The sequence below is a fragment of the Pristiophorus japonicus genome, chromosome 1 (genome assembly GCF_044704955.1).
Source record: "Pristiophorus japonicus isolate sPriJap1 chromosome 1, sPriJap1.hap1, whole genome shotgun sequence".
Classification (NCBI taxonomy): Eukaryota; Metazoa; Chordata; class Chondrichthyes; family Pristiophoridae; genus Pristiophorus; species Pristiophorus japonicus.
Genome location: NC_091977.1, coordinates 396,015,377 through 396,034,979, shown reverse-complemented (window position 1 = coordinate 396,034,979; position 19,603 = coordinate 396,015,377). Strand labels below are relative to the sequence as shown.

At 44.7% G+C, this 19,603-nt stretch overlaps 1 protein-coding gene across 1 annotated transcript in view; it reads left to right on the top strand.

The window, feature by feature from the left end:
• The window catches only part of prex2 (phosphatidylinositol-3,4,5-trisphosphate-dependent Rac exchange factor 2), a 910,511-nt gene that overhangs the window by 337,440 nt on the left and 553,468 nt on the right, over positions 1 to 19,603 (top strand). The window contains exons 18-19 of the mRNA XM_070891336.1: positions 4,565 to 4,713; positions 18,823 to 18,908. Of these exons, the coding sequence (XP_070747437.1) occupies positions 4,565 to 4,713; positions 18,823 to 18,908 (235 nt within the window). The remainder of the gene's footprint in view (positions 1 to 4,564; positions 4,714 to 18,822; positions 18,909 to 19,603) is intronic.

Sequence of the window (19,603 nt, the reverse complement as noted above, 5' to 3'; positions counted from 1 at the left end):
CACAATAGGCTGCCTTTAAGAAAGCCAGAAATGTGTTGTGTCCAAATAAACTGCTTGTCCTGTATAACCCTTGTAAACGATTAGTGCTAGCTTGTGATGCGTCGTCATACAGGATCGTGTGTGTGTAACAACAGGCTAACGAATCAGGGATCTTGCAACCGGTCGCTTATGCATCCAGGAGTTTGTCCAAGGCCGAAAGGGCCTACAGCATGATTGAAAAAGAGGCTCTGGCGTGCGTTTACGGGGTAAAAAAAATGCACAGTACTTATTTGGCCTCAAGTTTGAGCTTGAAACTGACTACAAGCTGCTCATATTGCTGTTCTCTGAGAGCCAAGGGATTAACACCAATGCCTCTGCCCGCATCCAAAGACGGGCGACCACGCTGTCGGCATACAACTATGTAATCCGCCACAGACCGGGCACAGAGAACTGCGCAGATGCTCTCAGGCAGCTGCCATTGCCCACCACCAGGATGGAAATAGCACAGCCAGCGGACTTGCTCATGGTCATGGAGGCATTCGAGAATGAAAAGTCCCCCGTTACGGCCTGCCAGATCAGGACCTGGACAAGCCAGGATCCTTTACAGTCCTTGGTAAAAAGACTGTGTCCTCTATGGGAGCTGATTCAGTGTCCCAACGGAGATGCAGGAGGCAATTAAGCCATTCCACAGGCGCAAAAATGAAATGTCCCTGCAGGCGGACTGTCTGTTGTGGGGCAATTGCGTGGTCTTGCCCAAGAAAGGCAGAGATGCGTTCATATGTGAACTGCACAGCACCCACCCAGGCATCGTAATGATAAAAGCTATAGCCAGATCCCATGTGTTGTGGCCAGGCATCGACTCAGATTTAGAGACATGCGCGTGCCAGTGCAACACTTGCTCTCAGCTAAGCAATGTACCCAGAGAGGCAGCGCTAAGTTTGTGGTCGTGGCCCCCCAAACCGTGGTCGAGAATCCACGAGGACTATGTGGGCCCATTTCTCGGCAAAATGTTTTTGGTTGTCATGGACACTTACTCAAAATGTATTGAATGTGCGATAACGTCTGTAAGCAAATCCATGGCCACCATTGAAAGCCTACGAGCCATGTTTGCCACCCACAGCTTGCCTGATGTCCTAGTCAGCGAAAATGGGCCGTGCTTCACCAGTGCTGAATTCAAAGAATTCATGACCCGCAATGGGATCAAACATGTCATATCTGACCCTTTCAAGCCCTCATCCAACGGCCAGGCAGAATGGGCAGTTCAGACCATCAAGCAAAGCTTGAAACTTATGTCGGAAGGCTCCCTGCAGACCCGGCTGTCCCGAGTGCTGCTCAGCTACTGCACCAGACCCCACTCACTCACCGGCGTTCCCCCAGCCGAGCTGCTCATGAAAAGGGCACTAAAAACAAGGCTCTCTCTTGTCCACCCTGATCTCCATGATCAGATGAAGGGCAAGCGGCATCCACAAAGTGTGTATCATGACCGCGCAAATTTGTCACGCAATATTGAGATCAATGATCCTGTGTTTGTGCTTAATTATGGACATGGTCCCAAATGGCTTGCGGGCACGGTCACAGCCAAAGACGGGAGTAGGGTGTTTCAGGTCAACTTGGCTAGTGGACAAATGCACAGAAAATATTTGGACCAAATCAAATTGCAGTTCACCAACAGCTACGAACAAGCTTAAGAAGAAACGACCAACTTTGACCCTCCAACACACACACACACAAGTGGCAACTGACATCATGGATGACCACAAAGCCGAACTCACCATCCCCAGCAGCCCGGCAAGGCTGGCTGCCCAACAGCCCAGTGAAGAACTGACCAACTCACCCACACCCGCATTTGTACCGAGACGATCGACAAGGAAGCGAAAAGCCCCAGATCGTCTCACCTTGTAAATAAGTGTACTGTTGACTTCACGGGGGAGTGATGTTCTGCATTTAACTCCTTGTAACCTGCATGACACCTGACCACCAGAGGGCCTACCTGTTGGAGTCCTAAGGGATCCCAGCATCCCTTGGGAGCACGGTATATAAGCAGACCACCCACGAGGTACCTGCACTCTGGAGTCGTCTTAAAGGAGCTAAGGTCACACTTGCTCATTGTACACAGTACTCAGTTTCCTCCTTTATTATGAGCATAGCAGTCTCTATTGCTGATGTTTGCATAAGTAAGATGCCGTGACGGAGTTGGTGATGAAATTGAGGCTGTGACTCAGGCGGTTCATTCCCCAGTCATCTTTCTGACGAGCCTCTTCCTGCAAAGAACCCTTTATGATGTGAAACACCGAGGAGCTTTTTAGCTGTGTGCGTAATGACATTTCTCCTTGAGGAAATAATGACTGAGTACAAAAGCATTGCAATACTTTGAGAAAGCACATAAAGCTTAGCCCACATGTAATGACAATTTCCCAGCTTTTGCCAATTTCTGTTGCCACCTCAACTCCAACCCTGCCCCCTCCCACAGATTCTCCTGTCTGTCTAGCCACAGTGGCCAACATCTACCCTCATTGTGTGCTCAAGATTTTTTTTATCACTGTTGCTCTTGATTTTGATACTTGTTGTAGGCCATCTTTTCCTTTGAAGGGAGAGCAGACAATGTCAAAGACATGTGAGTGGCATAGAGAATTCAGCCCAGTGTGTTTCCAAATCATTGGAGTGTCAAGGGATCATTACCCACTCCTGTGCTGTATAAAACTCCAGCTCACAGCCAAGTCCACAGCACATATTTTCTCCTTCATCAATAGCAAAATCTTGCCATTGTATTCCAGGTAAGAAAAGTTCTGAGTCTTCCAATTCTTGCAGTTTTAGCAACCATAACTTAATAGTATATTGCTGAATGTTCATGTCATTATGATATGTTTCGTTCAGTGAAGCAGAGCTGCTGTTGTTCAGCACCAGAGTTAACTTGATTTGGGATTGATTTGCTATTTACAAGATTGGTTATGCACCAAATGTGCCCAAGACTGTGGTTGTCTGACCTTAGGAAGTGAAGGTGGGAATTTATCAGGTGAAGTGATGACTGAGGAAGACATTAAGTAATTTGGTGGTGACAAGGGGGCATTGATCGCGCTCTCACCTTTCCCTAACTCCTGTTCTTCCACTGCTTGCCATTCATTTTCATAGGAGCAAAGGTAAATAAGGAACTGGTAAAGACCATGCAATCAATCTTGCCAGTTTTCTCCTCTGTGAATCATCTTGAGATATTTTACTAAGTTAAAAGTGCTTTATAAATGCAACCTATTAACATTAATATTAATTGTCAGTTATTGCAAATAATCAGCAATACCTTGTTTTCTTGAGGTTAAAGTTAAGAGCAGTTTGATTATGTGGTACCTTGGAGCTCCCATGCACTAGTCCTTGGAGCTTAATCTGTGATATCGGTTACCCATGTCAGTGTCCTAGACATTTGGCTTGGGGAGCCCAGGTTTTCCCCCACACAGAGTTCAGGAAAATTTGAACAGAGTCAGTACGCAGGTACAGCAAGTAATTAGGAAGGCAAATGGAATGTTGGCCTTTATTGCAAAGAGGATAGAGTATAAAAGCAGAGAAGTCCTGCTACAACTGTCCAGGGTATTGGTGAGGCCACACCTAGAGTACTGCATACAGTTTTGGTCTCCTTATTTAAAGAGGGATATACTTGCATTGGAGGCAGTTCAGAAAAGGTTCTCTACGTTGATTCCTGAGATGAAGGGGTTGACTTATGAAAATAGGTTGAGTAGGTTGGGCCTCTACTCATTGGAGTTCAGAAGAATGAGAGGTGATCTTATTGAAACTTATAAGATAATGAGGGGGCTCGATAAGGTAGATGCAGAGAGGATGTTTCCCCTTGTGGGGGAATCTAGAACTAGGGGTCATAGTTTCAGAATAAGGGGTCGCCCATTTAAAACTGAGATGAGGAGCAATTTCTTCTCTGAGGGTTGTAAATCTGTGGAATTCTCTGCCCCAGAGAGCTGTGGTGGCCGGGTCATGGAATATATTTAAGGTGGCGATCGACAGATTTTTGAGCGATAAGGGAGTGAAGGGTCCTGGGGAGCGGGCAGGGAAGTGGAGCTGAACCCAAGATCAGATCAGTCATGATCTTATTGACTGAGAGAGCAGGCTTGAAAGGCCAAATGGCCTAATCCTGCTCCTATTTCTTATATTCTTATCTCCGACTCCTCCCAGTGACGATTTTAGATGAGCTGGTTGGAAGAACGATCAGCTGGGCATGGTGTTTGAAGCAGACAAAGGCAAGAAAATAATAAATGCCCATTTAATTTTTTTTAAATTCAAAGATAATAGTACACAAAATCCTAAGAAAAGGAAAGAAAATTTGTAAAAAAAATAGAAAGGCTTCTTTACTGCAATTTTTTTAGAAAATATCAAATATATTAAAAATCTACATCTGTATTATAAGGTTTATTATTTATATGTGATGTTTGACAAAATTCATGTCTACACCTGTGGAAATGACTGTAAATATGGGCTTTAAATGGACCATAGTAATCTTATATAACTTAACTTTTCTGTTATTTATGTAACAGCTATTATTTTGTGTGTAAAATCTCTGCACATTACTTTTTCTGTGATTTCACCCCAGATGGCAGGTCTAGAGGTTGGGAAAAAGATTTTTGCTATCAATGGAGATGTGGTTTTCCTAAGACCCTTTCAGGAAGTTGAGTGCTTCCTGCAGCAATGCTTCGGTAGCAAGAGGCCTCTCAGAGTGCTTCTGAGCACAAAGCCACGAGAGTAAGTGATGTCTCATATTAGTGCTTAAGTTTAATATTACCACAGTCACTTTTTTGTTTTTATTTACTGCTTTTATTTATTAAAGAACTGTTCCAGAATCAAGCCCTGCAATCCTCAGCCTCAATTAGGAAAATACCGTCCGTCTAATTCAAAAACACAAAAAGTGTTGTTTTTAAACTCAGCATGCGCTGGCTTGCCTCCAGTTTGGGACCACCATGCTGTTTGTTCAGAGCTGCTCCTGCTGCTCGGCTGAAAGTATTGAACATGCAGAGACTATGTGAAGAAACATCAGGGCTGATCTTCCACTTTCTAACTCCATGTGTGCCAGTTCCCAATGTACCAGAGGAAATAGTAACAGAGACCTGTAATGCTGGGTCTCTGCCTCCTACGTGCTTGAATTTCCTGGGAAACTCCAATCAGAAACTGGCAGAAGTATTTAATTTCACGTAAGTGATATGGAAGTAATGTCATAAAGCCTTCTGTGCCGTTCTCTGTAACTTCCCCCAGACGATGCTTGCCAACGACCTCACGGGATCTCAAGATTTTTTTTCTCCTTTTAGGGTGCAGCAGGGCTGAAGGCCAACTGTTTCGCATAACCACCAGCTGGCCAAAAAAATTCCCGGAGTTCATGATTATTTTTAAATTTATGTAGCTTTTTGGAGCACAAATGAGTAACACTATGGAATGGTGGTTTGTAAGCTTGCACCCACAATGCTTATGATCTGAGCTGTTTCCAAGGGAGAACATTTGTAGCAGAAGATAAATTAAGGAGAGTGATTCCTGACGTGCTCCCATGAGCCAACTTGTAGCCAGTTAAATCTGACATTGGCCAATGTCTGCGATCCAATTAGCTGCCCAACTTACTTGCTTGTACAAGAGACGACCCACCCTAGAGAAAACAATATGATAATTTACTCCTGACAAAAACAAATAATTTTGCTCAGCAGCAATAATTCTGTTTGAAATTGAACACAGGACAGGAGGTATTTTTCCATTGAACATTGTACATAATGCCACGATAAGTCTTATCCTGGACAATCATTGTGATTAGTTTAGATATGTTATTTGTTTCCATTTTATTTCAGTGCAATAGTCTTCTTAAAAGAAGCATGATATTAAGGGCAAGTGATTTCTTACAATTCCTATCATTCTATATGACCACTTCCACTTCTATCATTGCAATGGACATCACCTGGTCATTGAAGTGTTAGCACACCTGACGTAAATGTAACTGCTGCTCTATGCTTCTCCTGTTTTCCCCTAAACTCACAATTGTTATTTTTTTTAACTGTTTTTGCAATGATATATCACTTTCCCCAATAATATTATAAAAAAACACGCTGGCAGGAACCTAGTATAATTATTTTCTTTTCTGCATTTAATAGGAAAGTTTTTCAAATCTATTCTAGTGCTTAATAAATATGTAATATAAACTGAAATGTATTTGTTAGTATTTGCATAGAATCAAATAATAATCATACATTCTGCATAGTTTAGCAAATGGAAAATTTTCTTCAGTTTGGAAGTATTCTTTAAATAAATCACAGTATCAGGATGTGACCACGGAGGAAATAATGGCAAAACAAATACATCAGTCCAGGGAGTGAGGGAAATGGATACCTCAAACTACGTTATATGAATACTAATTTTCCTCTTTGGCCCTCCACTGGGCTCCAGACAGGTGTCCCAGAGGTGCTCTGGATTTGCAGATGAAGTAGTTCACTCAAACTTCCTATTTGTGCCATTTGCATTACTCGTATCATGGCAGGACCTTGACTTATGATGGGGGTGGGGGAGGGATGGAAACAGGAGAGATTTGCATCTGCAGTTCTGGCCATCAGACTCCTGGGGGGCCTGGTGGGGGATGGGGTAGGAATTCAACATGCTTTCTGCATCTGTGCATGTTACAGGTGCTCTTGAAATCCCCATAGACCGTCCAGCCGGCCCAGGATCCCAATGCGAGTGCTGCTGCCAGATGTTCCAATTGCTTTTCTGTTTTGGATGGGCACACTCAGAAGAAAGTGAGATGGGATGGCTATGCGTGTCCTCTCCTGATTCATTTAAGTGCCAGTAGTGGGCTTCTGCATCCTGTAGCTGCAGTCACCATCCCACCTATTTTGGGAACCCCCCCAGAAATTGAAGACAGCATTGCGGGGGTGCATATCTGACATCACGATTCGCCACCCCTACGTCCTCTTTACTACACCTGGGAACTGAGCATTCTGTAGGTGCAAGGAAGAGAAAATAACCACCTCTGATAAGAGTGGGACTAACTAGATTGCTCTTTGAAAGTTCCGACACAGACTCAATAGGCAAAATGGCCTCCTTCTGTACTTTATGGTAATAACTCGGAAATGATCAGAGTCAGAGAACACCTTGGGAAAAGGGACCACAATATGATGAAGATTTATCTTGAGCTTATGAGGGAAAAGAATGACTACAAAAGAATTGTTCAACTTTAGAATGGAAGATTTTGAGGAGTGAGTTTGGGAAACAGGACTGGGGATCACCATTGGAGGGGAAAAGCTATTATATTGATGACTGTTTGCTGCTGCTACTTACACCCACTCTGCTCTTGAGAATTTTCCCTATGTCTGGCAATTGTCTTTCCACTAACATCTATTGCAAGCCCATCAACTCCCACATCTGCCTATCCCACATAAATTATAAATTAAATTATCAAGGAACATAAAACAAATTAGTAAAATATTAATTACATAAATTACAAAAATGAAGGTCGGGATGGGAATAGGGCTACTAAAGGGATAGACAGGATAATATCACAGGCAGCGATAGAGAGATAGCAGAAATATTAAATAATTACTTTGCTTCCGTATTTACCAGAGAGATAGAACATGATATCAGATGATGAGATTAGTATTGGGATAAATGCATTTGAAATAAAAAGAGGATTTATATTAAATAAACTAATCAAACTCAGAGGACAAAACACCTAGGGCTAGAATTTGGTCAAAAACCACCACTGCCAGATTGCTGCCCAAAAAACCGCAAAGATTATTAAATTAAAGCCGGCAGAAAATTGATCAAAAAATGGAAAAAAATTTCGCCCGGCGGGAAAAATCGGTCTTCCACGCGTGTTCTCGGTGGAAAACGCGACCCTGGTAAAATTGGACGGTACTTACTCAAAATTTAGTCCAAGGCTGCAAGTTAGGCCTAGAGGAAAACACAAAAAATATTTTTCCAAAAAACAAAAAAACAAAAATTGCAAAATATTCGTAGGACCCTTATGGAGTGAATCGCTGCAAAAGAATATAAAAACCTTCCACTGACCTTTTTTTGCAGGTTTCATACCGACCGTCGCTGCTCCGGCTCGTTTCTCCTGGGCAATATTTTTTTCACCAACTACGGACCACCGCTACCACCAACTCAGGCGGTGGTAGATTTTTCAGTGTTGCATGCCGCCGGTCCGCTCCCCAGCGGTATTTCGAAACCGCTGGCGGAACACTTTGGCGAAATTTGGACCGGGTGCTTTTCAACAAAAAAATAGGAATACTGCCGAGAAACTGGGCAGATATGGTGATCAAATTCCAGCCCCTAGTCTGGACAGATTACATCCACGCATTTTAAAAGAATCTAGAGAAGAGGCATTACTACACATACTTTATAATTAGTTAAAAAAAGGTGCATTGCCAGAGGACTGGTGGATAGCTAATTTAATACTATTGTGTATCTGTAAAGCATGCACTCCCATGTTCCGCCACCAGGGAGCGCAACCCCTGAAGTCCCAAGGGATCCCAGCATCCCTTGGGAGCACTGTATATAAGCCGACCCCTAAGGCCTCTTACTCACACTGGAGTGTATTATTAAAGACTGAGGTCACTGTTACTTTAACCTCCCTGTGTGCAGTCTCATCTGTGCTAGGAACACAATAACTGGCGACGAGTACACGAATCCAACGCAAAGATGCAGCAAACTGTGGGCATCCTGGAGAAGTTCTCGGAGGGTGAGGACTGGGAAGCCTATGTTGAACAGTTAGACCAGTATTTTGTAGCCAACGAGCTGGACGGAGAAGGAAGCGCTGCAAACAGGAGAGCGGTCCTCCTCACAGTCTGCAGGGCACCGACCTACAGCCTCATGAAGAATATTCTGGCTCCGGTGAAACCCACAGATAAGTCGTATGAGGAGCTGTGTACACTGGTTCGGGAGCATCTTAACCCGAGGGAGAGCGTGCTGATGGCGAGGTATCGGTTCTACACGTGCCAGCGATCTAAAGGTCAGGAAGTGGCGAGCTACGTCGCTGAGCTAAGGTGACTTGCAGGACAATGTGAGTTTGATGGCTACCTGGAGCAAATGTTCAGAGACTTTTTTGTACAGGGCATTGGCCACGAGACCATCCTATGAAAACTTTTGACTGTAGAGACACCGACCCTCAGCAAGGCCATTGCGATAGCACAGGCATTTATGTCCACCAGTGATAACACCAAAGAAATCTCTCAGCACACAAGTACTAGCAATGTTCATAAATTAACTGGAACTGTGTTTGCGAGCAGAAATGTACAGGGCAGAAACCATGAGTCTGCAACTGCCAGCAGGCCTCAGGTGACCCAGATGATTAAGAATCCGCAACAAAGGATGAATGCAAGGCAATTCACACCTTGTTGGCATTGTGGAGGCTTCCATTCAGCCTATTCATGCTGCTTCAAAGGGTATGTTTGCAAGAGCTGTGGAACAATGGGGCACATCCAACGAGCTTGCAGATGAGCTGCAAGCTCTGCAAAACCTGCTAACCACCATGTGGCAGAGGAAGATCGGTCCATGGTGGATTAAAGCAATTTCGAGCCTCAGAGAGAGGAGGCAGATGCTGAAGTACACGGAGTGCACACATTTTCAACAAAATGTCCACCTATAATGCTAAACGTAAAATTGAATGGCTTACCCGTAGCCATGGAACTGGACACTGGCGCTAGCCAATCCATCATGAGTAAAAAGATGTTTGAGAGACTGGTGCAACAAGGCATTCAGACCAGCCCTGAGCCCCATCCACACAAAACTGGGAATGTACACCAAAGAGCTTATCACTGTCTGGGCAGCGCCATGGTCAAGGTCACCTACGAGGGCACGGTGCATGAACTGCCACTCTGGATTGTCCCGGGCGATGGCCCCACATTACTTGGAAGGAGCCGGCTGGACAAAATCCGCTGCAACTGGGATGACATCCGAGCGCTATCACATGTCGATGAGGCCTTATGTACCCAGGTTCTAAACAAATTTCCTTCCCTTTTTGAGTCAGGCATTGGAAACTTTTCAGGGGCGAAGGTGCGGATCCATTTGGTCCCAGAGGCACGACCCATTCACCACAAGGCGCGAGCGGTACCTCACATGATGAGGGAGAGAGTGGAAATCAAGCTGGACAGGCAGCAACGCGATGGCATCATCTCCCGAGTTCAATTCAGCGAGTGAGCCAGCCCGATTGTTCCAGTACTCAAAAGTGATGGCACGGTCAGGATTTGGGGCGATTATAAAGTAACTGTTAATCGTTTCTCGCTACAGGACCAATAGCCGCTAGCTAATGCAGACGACCTATTTGCGACGCTGGCAGGAGGCAAGACGTTCACCAAGCTTGCCCTGACTTCGGCCTACATGACGCAGGAGCTGGAGGAGTCTTCGAAGGGCCTCACCTGCATCAACACGTACAAGGGACTGTTCATCTACAACAGATGCCCATTTGGAATTCGGTCGGCTGCAGCGATCTTCCAGAGAAACATGGAGAGCCTACTCAAGTCAGTACCACGTACGGTGGTTTTTCAGGACAACATATTGGTCACAGGGCGGGACACCATCGAGCACTTACTAAACCTGGAGGAGGTCCTCCAGCGACTGGATCGCGTAGGGCTGCGGCTGAAGAGGTTGAAATGCATCTTCATGGCAACAGAAGTGGAGCTTTTGGGGAGAAAGATCGTGGCGGATGGTATTCGGCCCACAGACCCCAAGACAGAGGCTATCAGGAACGCGCCCAGGCCACAGAACATCACGGAGCTGTGGTCATTCCTGGGACTCCTCAACTATTTTGGTAACTTCCTACCGGGGTTAAGCACCCTCTTCGAGCCCCTACATGTGTTATTGCGTAAAGGTGAGAACTGGGTATGGGCAAAAAAACCAAGTAATTGCTTTTGAGAAAGCCAGAAACATTTTATGCGTGTAAAAGACTTGTGTTAGCACGTGGTACGTCGTATTACGGAGTCGGGTGTGTGTTACAACAAGCTAACGTTGCGGGGAAGTTGCAACCTGTCGCCTATGCCTCCAGGAGCTTGTCTAAGGCTGAGAGGACCTATAGCATGATTGAGAAAGAGGCATTAGCATGTGTGTTTGTGGTAAAGAAAATGCATCAGTACCTGTTTGGCCTCAAATTTGAGCTGGAAACTGATCACAAGTCCCTCATATCCCTGTTCGCTGAAAACAAGGGGATAAATACTAATGCCTCAGCCCACATACAAAGGTGGGCACTCGCGCTATCAGTGTATAACTATACCATCCGTCACAGGCCAGGCACCGAGAACTGTGAGGATGCTCTCAGTCGGCTATCACTGCCCACCACGGAGGTGGAAATGGCGCAGCCTGCACACTTGTTGATGGTGGCGCAGCCCGCAGACTTGTTGATGGAAGCGTTTGAAAATGATAAATCACCTGTCACGGCCCGCTGGATTAGGACTTGGACCAGCCAAGATCCTCTACTGTCCCTAGTAAAAAACTGTGTACCTTATGGGAGCTGGGCCAGCATCCCCGTTGAAATGCAAGAGCTAATCAAGCTATTCCAGCGGCAAAAGGACGAGCTGTCCATTCAGGCAGCCTGCCTGTTGTGGGGTAACCGCGTAGTGCTACCCAAAAAGGGCAGGGAGACGTTCATCTCGGATCTCCACAGCACACACCCGGGTATAGTAATGATGAAAGTGATAGCAAGATCCCACGTGTGGTGGCCCGGTATCGACTCTGACTTAGAGTCTTGTGTACGGCAATGCCGTGTGTGTGCTCAGTTGAGCAATGCGCCCAGAGAGGCACCACTAAGTTTGTGGTCCTGGCCCTCCAGACCATGGTCGAGGATCCATGTCGACTATGCGGGCCCGTCTCTCGGTAAAATGTTCCTGGTGGTGGTGGATGCTTTTTCAAAATGGATTGAATGTGAAATAATGTCGGGAAGCACCGCCACCGCCACCATTGAAAGCTTGAGGGCCATGTTTGCCACCCATGGCCTGCCTGACATACTGGTCAGTGACAATGGGCCATGTTTCACCAGTGCCGAATTTAAAGAATTCATGACCTACAATGGGATCAAACATGTTACCTCGACCCCGTTTAAACCAGCCTCCAATGGGCAGGCAGAGCGGGCAGTACAAACCATCAAACAGAGCCTCAAACGAGTCACAGAAGGCTCACTCCAAACCCGCCTGTCCCGAGTACTGCTCAGCTACCTCATGAGACCGCACTCGCTCACAGGGTTGCCCCCGGCTGAGCTACTCATGAAAAGGACATTTAAAACCAGACTCTTGCTGGTTCACCCCAACCTGCATGATCAGGTAGAGAGCAGGCGGCAGCAACAAAATGTAAACAATGGTTGCGCCACTGTGTCACGGGAAATTGATCTGAATGACCCTGCGTACGTGTTAAACTATGGACATGGTCCCAAGTGGATCGTGGGCACGGTGATCGTTAAAGAAGGGAGTACGGTGTTTGTAGTCAAACTAGACAATGGACAAATTTGCAGAAAGCACCTGGACCAAACGAGGCTGCGGTTCACAGACTGCCCTGAACAACCCACAGCAGACACCAACTTTTTCGAGCCCACAACACACACCCAAAGGATCAACGACACCACGACGGACCAGGAAATCGAACCCATCACGCCCATCAATGGGCTCACCCAGCAGTCTTGCAGGGCCAACAACACGCCAGCCCAGCGAGGGCACAGCCAACACACCAGAACAGACATTTGTACCGAGACGGTCACCAGGGAAAGAAAGGCTCCCGACCGCCTCACCTTGTAAATAGTTTTCACTTTGACTTTGGGGGGGAGTGATGTTGTGTATCTGTAAAGTATGCACTCCCATGTTCCGCCACCAGGGAGCGAATCCCCTGAAGTCCCAAGGGATCCCAGCATCCTTTGGGAGCACTGTATATAAGCCAGCCCCTAAGGCCTGTTACTCACTCTGGAGTGTCTTAATAAAGACTGAGGTCACTGTTACTTTAACCTCCCTGTGTGCAGTCTCATCTGTGTTACGATCACAACAAATACCTATATTTAAGAAGGGAGATAAAACATGTCCAGGGAACTATCGACCAGTCAACTTAACATCGGTGATAGGAAAAATAATGGAATCCCTACTAAAGGACAAAATAGAAGAACATAGAAACCAAAAGTATAATAATGAATAGTCAGTATGGATTTGAAAAAGGGAAAGCCTTGCTTGACCAAACTCATTTAATTTTTTGAAGAGGTAACAGAGAGAGTGGACAAGAGTAATGCAATAGATGTAATTTATCTAGATTTTCAAAAGCCTTTGAAAAGGTATCCCATAATAGACTGATGAACAAGGTCAGAAAATGGCGAGTCAGGGGACAAGTAGCAGAATGGATAGCTAGCTGGCTTCAAGACAGAAAGCAGAGTGTAGGGGTAAAGGGTAGTTATTTAGAGTGGCAGAAGGTGGGTAGTGGTGTTCCATAAGGATCAGTGCTGGGACCACTGTTGCTGACAATTTATATTAAAGATTAGGGCAAGAAATTCGGTTGGGTATCGCCTCCCGATAGTGCCTCGGAGTGGCTTAACACCCAGCCATGGAGATTTTAGCGGAGCCTGTAAACATTGGTTGGCTTTTACCGGCAGCGGTAACAGTTATCGCGGCGTCTAATGCTAGCCAGATCATGACGTCAGTACGCGTGCAATGCCACGCTAGCATCCCGGACCTGAATTTCGGTTTGTATGCCTCACTTAGTGACAGCCGCTGAACACGCCAGAGAAAGCAGCCAGTCCCAGCTACTTTGGGGCGATGCCGGGAGCTTATTTAAAGGGATGAGCAACCGGGTTACTCAGATGCCACAGTGAGTGCTACGTTTCCACATAGCACAGTGCGTGTATCTCTGGGATTGCTCAAGCAGTTTGTCTTCAAAGTTACAGTTAAGTCGTGATTTGAGGTGTGGATTTAGATGGGTGCAGTGCTAACATGCCATCTTCGCCTCCTCCAAGCAATTAGTAGGTGGCGTTTACAGAGAAGCGAGATTGGGAATGTGGGGTCACGAATGAGGAGACCCCGTAGACGTCGGGGCAGGAGGCCTTACTGCCCATGGGTTTATCTGGAGCACTCATCATACCTAGACATGTCTGGGGCACAGTGGGTTAGAAGGCTTCAGTTCCACAAGGAGGTAGTCACTGAGCTATGCCATCTCCTGCAACCAGATCTAGAGGCTGATATTGGGACCAGGACTTCGCTGTCCATTGCAGTAAAGGTCACTGTGGCGCTCATTTTCTATGCCTCTGGCTCCTTCCAGTCTACAGCAGGGGATATTTACAGCGTGTCGCAATATGCTGCTCATTGCTGCATCCGCAACCAGTGACTGCATCACATCATGAAAGCCTTGCATAGCTTTGGCCTGTGCTGTGATAGCTGCTGCTCTGTAAGCCATGGCACGCACCATCACCTCTGCATCCCCACGGTCACTCCAACATCCTTTGGTACTGGCCAAGGATGGGCTCGATAGAATCCTCAGAGGCACGGGCAATGCTTGAGGTGACCTCCCCCAAACTCACAGCAAGTGCATCCATGCTCTGTGGGACCCTTGCCAATGCACCCATAAGCTCGCGAAGCATTGCCTGAGACTCTCCAAATCTAGTTCCATATCTGAGTCAGGCTCAGCAGGACTCAGGCGCCGACTCACTCTCCGGTGAGCTGGCCCCTGAGCTTCCCTTCACACTGGGCGTTGCTGCAGGCCACTGGGTCCAGGATCCTCAGGCTCGTCAAACCCCAGGAAGATCGATTCGTCCACGGAGGTGCGCCCCCACTGTCTGCAGCGGATGGATCCTGCCGCAACACTGTCGTCGCTTCCTCCTCGTCTCCCCGTTGTTGGAGGTGGACACCTCACTGACAGGCTGTTGCACTTCTGGCTCAACATCTGTAAGCCCAAAGTGACAGAAGTGTAGTTAGCAGTAGGGGAGGGGGCAGGAAGGGAAGAAAGAGGTGACATAGGACATTTATATGTAAAGTGGGAAAAGCATGTGGTTTCAGAGGTAAATGGTCTCAAATAAGAGGGAAAGGGAATGAACATACCATGACTGTCCCCAGGGGGCTCAGCTTCCCAACCGCTACCGCACCCACTTGTGTGCCCATTATACTTTCATGACACCCTGTATTACCCTTTCACCACTCCTACTTGCAGCTGCCCAGCCTCAGCATTTTTCAGTACAAACGCAGGAGATGCAACACCCACCCATTCACCTCCTCCCACATCATTGCTCATGACCCCAAATATTTCTTCTGTGTGAGGCAGCAATTTACATGTACTACCTCCAATCTAGTCTATGGTATTTGCTGCTCAGAGTGCAGTCCTCTCTACATTGGGCAAACCAAATGTAGATTAGGTCACCACTTTGCCAAATACCCCTGTTCTGTCCGCAAGTAGGAGATCTCAAACCATCTGTGGGCTCACCACTTCAATTATCCCTCCTATTCCCACTCTCACATAAGAACATAAAAATAGGAGCAGGAGTAGGCCTTGGCCCCTCGCGTCTACTCCGCTATTAAATAAGATCATGGCTGATCTGATCCTGGTCTCAACTCCACTTCCCCGCCCACTCCCCATAATCCTTGACTCCCTTATCATTCAAAAATCTGTCGATCTCCACCTTAAATATATTCAAAGACCCAGCCTCCACAGCTTTCTGGGTAGAGAATTCCAAAGATTCATGACCCTCTGAGAGAAGAAATTCCTCCTCATTTCTGTTTCAAATGGTTTTAAATTCTGAAACTATGGCCCCTCGTTCTAGATTCCTCCATGAAGGGAAACATCCTCTCTGCATCTACCCTGTCAATCCCCTTCAGAATCTTATGTTTCAATAAGATCACCTCTCATTCTTCTAAACTCCAAGAAGTATAGGCCCAACCTGCTCAACCTATCTTCATATGACAACCCCTTCATCTCAGGAATCAACCTCGTGCAAGTATATCCTTCCTTAAATAAGGAGACCAAAACTGTTCGCAGTGCTCCAGATGTGGTCTTACCAACGCCCTGTTGAGTTGGAGCAGGACTTACCTACTTTTATACTCCATCCCCTTTGCAATAAAGGCCAGCATTCCATTTGCCTTCCTGATTACATGCTGTACCTGCATGTTAACATTTTGTGTATTATGTGCAACCCCCAGATCCCTCTGTACAGCAGTATTTTGCAATCTCTCCCCACTTAATAGTAATTTGCTTTTTTATTTTTCCTATTAAAGCAGATAACCTCACATTTTCCCACATGATAGTCCATCTGCCAAATTTGTGCCCACTCATTGAGCCTATCTATATCTCTTTGTAGATTCTTTGTGTCATCCTCACAACTTGCTTTCCCACCTATCTTTGTATCAACAGCATATTTGGCTACGTTACACTCGTTCCTTTCATCCAAATCATTAATATAAATTGTAAATAGTTGAGGCCCGAGCACTAATCCCTGTGGCACCCCTCTAGTTATAGTTTGCCAACCTGAAAATGACCCATTTATCCCGACTCTCTGTTTTCTGTTAGTTAGCCAATCCTCTATCCACATTAATATATTACCCACTTGTGTAAGTAACCTTTTGTGTGGCACCTTATCGAATGATTTCTGGAAATCCAAATATATGACATCAACTGGTTCTCCTTTATCCACTCTGCTCGTTACATCTTCAAAGAACTCCAGCAGATTTGTCAAACATGATTTACATTTCATAAAACCATGCTGACTCTGCTTGACTGCATTATCATTTATCATTTTCTAAATGTCCTGCTACTACTTCCTTAATGATGGACTCCAGCATTTTCCCAATGACAGATGTTAGGCTAACTAGTTTATAGTTTCCTGCTTTCTGTTTCCCTCCTTTCTTAAATAGAGTGTGACATCTGCGGTTTTCCAGTCTGCTGGAACCTCTCTGGAATTCGGGGAATTTTGGTAGATTACAACCAATGCATCCACGATCTCTGCAGCCACTTCTTTTAAGACACTTGGATACATGTCATCAGGTCCAGGGGACTTATCACCTTTAGTCCCATTTGTTTGCCTAGTGCTTTATCTCTAGTGATAGTGATCGGTTTAATTCGCCCCCCACCCGCAATAGCTCCTTGATTCTGAATTATTGGGATGTTTTTAGTGTCCTTTACCGTGAAGACCAATACAAAATATTTCCCTGTTTCTCATTATTAATTCTCCAGTCCTATCCTCTAAGGGACTAAAGTTTACTTTAGTTACTCGTTTCCTTTTTATATACCTATAGAAGCTCTTACTGTCTGTTTTTATCTTTCTTGCTAGTTTATTCTCATATTTTATCTTCTCTGTCTTTATAATTTTTTTAGTCATCCTTTGCTGGTTTCTAAAATTTTCCCAATCCTCTGGCCTTACACTGTCCTTCGCAATATTGTATGCCTTTGTTTTCAATTTGATAACATCCTTTACTTCCTTCGTTAGCCAGGAATGGTTCATCTTTCTCTTAGCATCATTATTTCTTACTGGAATAAATCTTTGCTGATCCTTAAATATTTGCCACTGCATTTCTACAGTCTTACCCTTTAATATATTTTCCCAGTCCACTTTAACCAACTCTGCTTTCATACCTTTGTAATTACATTTACTTAAGTTCAGGACACTAGTTTGAGACCTGGCTTTCTCACCCTCAAACTAAATTTGAAATTCTATCATGTTATGCTCACTCTTCCCAAGAGGATCCTTCACTACTAGATCATTAAATAATCCAGATTCGTTACACATTATCAGATCTAAAATAGTTTGCTCCCTGATTGATTTCACAATGTTTTGTTCCAAGAAACCATCCCGCATACACTCTATGAACTCTTCCTCAAGGTTACCATTGCTAATTTGATTTGTCCAATCTATATGAAGATTAAAATCGTCCATGATTATTGCTGTACCTTTCTTACAAACCTCTATTATTTCTTGATTTATACTCTGTCCTATAGTGTGGCTACTGTTTGGGGGCCTGTAGCCCACTCTCACCAGTGACTTATTTCCCTTATTACTTCTTTTTTCCACCCAAACTGATTCTACACCTTGATCTTCTGAGCCAATATCATTTCTTATTACTGCACTGACCTCATCCTTGATTAACAGAGCTACCCCACCTCCTATTCCTTTCTGCCTATCCTTACGAAATAGCAAATACCATCGTCACCTCTGTCCTTGGCCTCATACACTGTTCCAATGAAGCTCAACACAAATTTTGAGAATAATATTTCATCTTTGTGTTAGGCACCTTGTAATCCTCTGGTCTGAATTGACTTTAGTAACTTAAGACCTTAGTTATATTCTTATTTTTAAACACGTTTTAATATCATACCAGACCTCCAGGTTTTCCATCTTTCCTGTTGCTTCTACTTTCCCAGGCCTGCACTTCCTTATCTATTTAGATATAATTTGTTCCTTTAATATCGCATTGCTTCCATCCATTACTTGACCAAGATGATCTATTACAGAGATGATTCCTCTCAATTTTTATTTATATATATGGATATATTTTCCCCTTCTCCCTTTTCCTCATTGTATGCTTGTTCGCCTCTTTTCAGCTCTGAAGAATGGTGACAGCCAAAACGTAAACGTGTTTGTTCCCTGCAGAGATGCTGACTGACCTGTGCATTGCCAGCATTTTCTGTCTTTGCCTCAGATAAATGTACAATGGGCACAAGAAGCTTCACAACATAAGAGAAAATACATTTGAATCTCAGTGTACTGTCAACCCATTTGCAGACATTATTTGTAGTAGTTAGAGTATTGCTATGCAGATGTTTTACATTAAGCAGTTATCTGGTTTGGTTTCTGGAGAACGGTTTTAAATGGTTTCTTTTAAAAATGTCTATCTCATTTAGTTCGCCACAAAACTGCATTAATTAGCAAATGAATTATTCTTTGAACAGGACAATAAAGATCCCAGACTCTGCAGATGGACTTGGATTTCAGATTCGAGGATTTGGTCCATCAGTTGTCCATGCTGTTGGCAGAGGTAAAAAGAAAACTTTTTCTAGACATGTTTAACACTAGCCACTTGCAAGCAGCTGGCGAACAGCTGTGCTGTGAGGCCAGTCAAAGATAGATTATTCTCAGCTACTGTATTAAACCATTAGAGCCTGGCACATACTCTCAACAGTGGATAGTGCCAATTTTCTTTCCTTCACATGTTGTGCTATTGAAACTGTAATTTATGTTCTGTGGGTGTATTGTATACAACTGCCTATTATTTATTAGTTTTAAAGCCTTGTTTTCAGTGACAAAGTATAATTTGTAAACTGCAGAAGACTGCAAACACATATAAGCCAATTTTTTTCAACAAATGTGTGACTTTAGCCAAACAACATCTATTTTCACATAATGGATGTCTGTTCTCGAAACAAAGGGTTGTGATTTTTTCATAAGCGGCCAGTAACATGTGGCTGTGGCTGAAAAGTCTGATTCAGTCACCACATTATGTAACAGCTGCTAAAATTAGTTGTTCCTGGACACATTTTCTGTCTTATATTGTATCAAAAACTGAATAAATTGCTCTTTATACAGAAGGGATCAATGGAAAAACTATGGGGCAAGATTTCCTTTGTAGCAAAATTGCAAATGCATTCTTCAATCAAACAGATGAACCCAGCCATGATAAAAAAATAGTGCTGACTATTCTGATCACTTCCCTTTGTGGTTTATTCTGCACAA